This window comes from Alligator sinensis, unplaced genomic scaffold (genome assembly GCF_000455745.1).
Source record: "Alligator sinensis unplaced genomic scaffold, ASM45574v1 scaffold29_1, whole genome shotgun sequence".
Lineage (NCBI taxonomy): Eukaryota > Metazoa > Chordata > Crocodylia > Alligatoridae > Alligator > Alligator sinensis.
Genome location: NW_005841933.1, coordinates 1667010 through 1670830, shown reverse-complemented (window position 1 = coordinate 1670830; position 3821 = coordinate 1667010). Strand labels below are relative to the sequence as shown.

Genomic DNA, 3821 nt, shown 5'->3' with positions numbered 1-3821 from the left:
TTTTTTTCCCCAAGGTGGAGCACCTTGCATTTATTGGCGTTGAACACCATCAGATTCTCGTCCGCCCACTTGCTGAGCCTGTCCAGGTCAGCCTGGATAACCTGCCTGTCTTCTGGTGTGGATGCTTTGCCCCAGAGGTTGGTGTCATCGGCGAACTTGGCCAGTTCTGATCGCTTCTGACTCCAGTGTCCACATCATTAATGAAGATGTTGAACAGTATGGGTCCAAGGACAGAGCCTTGGGGGACCCCACTGGTCACAGGACACCACGATGAGTGACTTCCATCGATTACTACCCTCTGGGTCCGACCCCGGAGCCAATTTTTCAGCCAGTGGATCGTGGAGGACCCAAGGCGACAATTGGCCAGTTTTTCCAAGAGGCGATCATGGGACACCAGATCGAAGGCTTTTTTGAAGTCAAGATATATGACATCAACCTCTTCTCCCTTGTCCAGTCATTAATGAAGATGTTGAACAGTATGGGTCCAAGGACAGAGCCTTGGGGGACCCCACTGGTCACAGGACACCACGATGAGTGACTTCCATCGATTACTACCCTCTGGGTCCGACCCCGGAGCCAATTTTCCAGCCAGCGGATCGTGGAGGACCCAAGGCGACAATTGGCCAGTTTCTCCAAGAGGCGATCATGGGACACCAGATCGAAGGCTTTTTTGAAGTCAAGATATATGACATCAATCTCTTCTCCCTTGTCCAGGTGATAGGTCACCTGGTCGTAGAAGGAAATGAGATTGGTCAAGCAAGACCTACCCGCAACAAACCCGTGCTGGCTATCCCTTAAGATGTTGACGTCAGCCAGTCCATTAAAGATGGCCTCTTTAATAAACTTTTCTAAGATCTTCCCCGGGATAGAAGTCAGGCTGATGGGCCTATAGTTTGCCGGATCCACTTTCCTCCCTTTCTTGAAGATAGGCATCACATTGGCCTTCTTCCAGTCTTCGGGCACTACACCAGAGCGCCAAGAGTTTTCAAAGATCCGTGCTAGGTCCAATGTTGCCCCTGCTTTTCCTCCGGCTCCCCACATATCTGAAAAAGTAAATGATGGCTCGGTAACAGCCTGTAGCATGCTGTGCATGCTGTGCATAGTTATTTTTAGCTGCTGTGTCACCATAGCAACACGTTATAATGAGGGAGCGCATTGCTACGGCGGCATAGCTGCGGCATGGTAGTTTGTAGCCACCGACACTATGTTGCCATAGCATATTGCTGCCGCTATGTAGTGTCACGTGTAGGTGCGCCCTGTACATCTCAGGTCCTTAACACCTTGATATCCAAGCATCACATTCTGTAGTGTCAAAAGTTCAGTAAATAATAGCTATGTGAAGCACATAAGGGGCTGGGGGACAATTGTTCCCCCCTATCTAGGCAGTGGAACATTGGGTACATACATAGTCCTAGGATTCAGAAAAGGAGGGTGTGACAGATGCAAGAACCTTTGCAGCTCAGGCCATGGGAGGAATGGGGGCAAGGCACCAACAGAGCCATTGAGCTGCTGGGGGCAGGCTGGGAAGGGAGCAAATGTGGGAAGGGGGGACCCTTCCAATATTGTTGCTGTCCCAGACATTCCTGGCTTGCTTCAGCCAGAGGCTAAAGGGAACGACTGCCTGGCCAGGCACTGTAGTGACAGTGGTAATGGGGGTCCTCACTTCCTGCCCCTGCTCTCTGACCACCCACGCCAGGTGTCTCCTGCCAGTCTAGGAACAAGTGTTGGAAGAGGAGCCTTCCCACTGCCACTTGTGTCCCCAGCCAACAGCAGCAGCTGCACAGCCACTCCTCCCACTCCCAGGTCACCCAGGGACAGAGGCAGTGGGTGGGCAGGTCCTCTGCTTCTCATGCCTGCTATGGGTACATTCCCCTTCCCCCCAACGGTATTACCCTGCACAGGGTGATGGACTCAGCCAGGGACAGTGGTGATGGGTGGGTGTCCTCTTCTGCTCCCCCAGATGTGCTCTGCCAGTGGTGGGGAGGGGTCATGGGCAGAGAAATCACTGTGCTACACCATGGAAGGGGAGTGTGATCATATCACTGCACCCTCCACGATCTTTCCCTAATTGATATTTACAGAGTCTGACACTAAAAAAATATATATTGTTTTATATTTTTAAACTTTTTGTTAAGCATTGTTCTCATACGTACACACGCTTTGTAAAAAATACATTTCTAAAACCCCAAACTTAAAAACACAATCATTAACCAGTTGTTAATAGGTTAGTTTTTTCAAGAACATTAAATTTATCACCTAATGCCTTTGATTGATTTTTTTCTTAATTCTTTATTTGAACTTTGAACATAAAAATTGTTAAGCATCGAAACAAATCATATTGACAATTTTTTTTCTTTCTTTTTTTCCTTGGCCCACCAGGACGGTACAAAGCAAAAGAGAGAACGAAAGAAGACCGTGTCATTTAGCAGCATGCCAACAGAGAAGAAGATCAGCAGTGCAAATGACTGCATTAATGCAATGCTTGAAGGCTCTGAGCTCAAAAAGATTCGGTCCAACTCTAGAGTGTACCACCGGTATTTCTTTTTAGAAGCAGATATGCAGTCCCTACGCTGGGAACCTTCAAAGAAGGATTCTGAAAAAGCGAAGATTGATATTAAATCAATCAAAGAAGTAAGAACAGGAAAAAATACAGATATATTTCGCAGCAATGGCATTTATGATCAGATATCAGAAGACTCTGCATTTTCTATCATTTATGGAGAGAACTATGAGTCACTAGATCTTGTTGCTAACTCAGCAGATGTTGCAAACATTTGGGTTACTGGGTTAAGGTACCTGATTTCTTACGGAAAACATTCTCTAGATATGATAGAAAGTAGCCAGGATAATATGCGGACTTCATGGGTTTCACAAATGTTCAGTGAAACTGATGTGGATAATTTGGGACATATACCACTTTGTAAAGCTGTACAGTTTATTAAAAATTCAAATCCTGGTTTAAAAACAAATAAAATAGAGTTAAAGTTCAAAGAATTACATAGATCCAGGGACAAAACTGGTACTGAAGTCACAAAGGAAGAATTTATTGAAGTTTTCCATGAGCTTTGTACCCGACCAGAGATCTACTTCTTGTTGGTTCAGTTTTCAAGCAATAAAGAATTCCTGGATACCAAGGACCTTATGATGTTTTTAGAAGCAGAACAGGGTATGGCACATGTCACAGAAGAAATAAGCCTTGAAATTATTCACAAGTATGAACCATCAAAAGAGGGCAAGGAAAAGGGTTGGCTTTCTATAGATGGTTTTACTAATTACCTTACTTCACCAGACTGTCATATATTTGATCCAGAGCATAAAAAGGTGTGTCAAGATATGAAACAGCCTTTATCGCATTATTTCATAAATTCATCTCACAACACATACTTGATAGAAGATCAGTTCCGTGGGCCTTCTGATATCACCGGATATATTCGTGCTCTTAAAATGGGTTGTCGAAGTGTTGAACTGGATGTATGGGATGGTCCAGATAACGAGCCCGTAATTTACACTGGACATTCAATGACATCGCAGATAGTCTTCCGTAGTGTAATTGACATTATTAACAAGTATGCATTTTCTGCTTCAGAATACCCTGTTATTTTATGTTTAGAAAATCATTGTTCTATTAAGCAGCAGAAAGTGATGGTTCAACACACGAAGAAAATTCTGGGGGATAAGCTACACACACAGTCTCCAAACATAGAAGAGTCTTATCTTCCTTCACCTGAGTCACTTAAAGGGAAAATACTAATTAAAGCAAAGAAGCTTTCCTCTAATTGCTCAGGGCTGGAGGGGGACGTTACAGATGAAGATGAGGGAGC

General features: G+C 44.8%; 1 protein-coding gene across 1 annotated transcript in view; it reads left to right on the top strand.

Moving 5' to 3' along the window:
* Nucleotides 1–3821, top strand: part of PLCL2 (phospholipase C like 2) — a 101724-nt gene that overhangs the window by 17146 nt on the left and 80757 nt on the right. Inside the window, 1 exon segment of the mRNA XM_006039457.3 lies at nt 2380–3821. This exon segment is cut by the window's right edge and continues 43 nt beyond it. Coding sequence (XP_006039519.2) covers nt 2431–3821 — 1391 coding nt within the window. The 5' untranslated portion in view covers nt 2380–2430.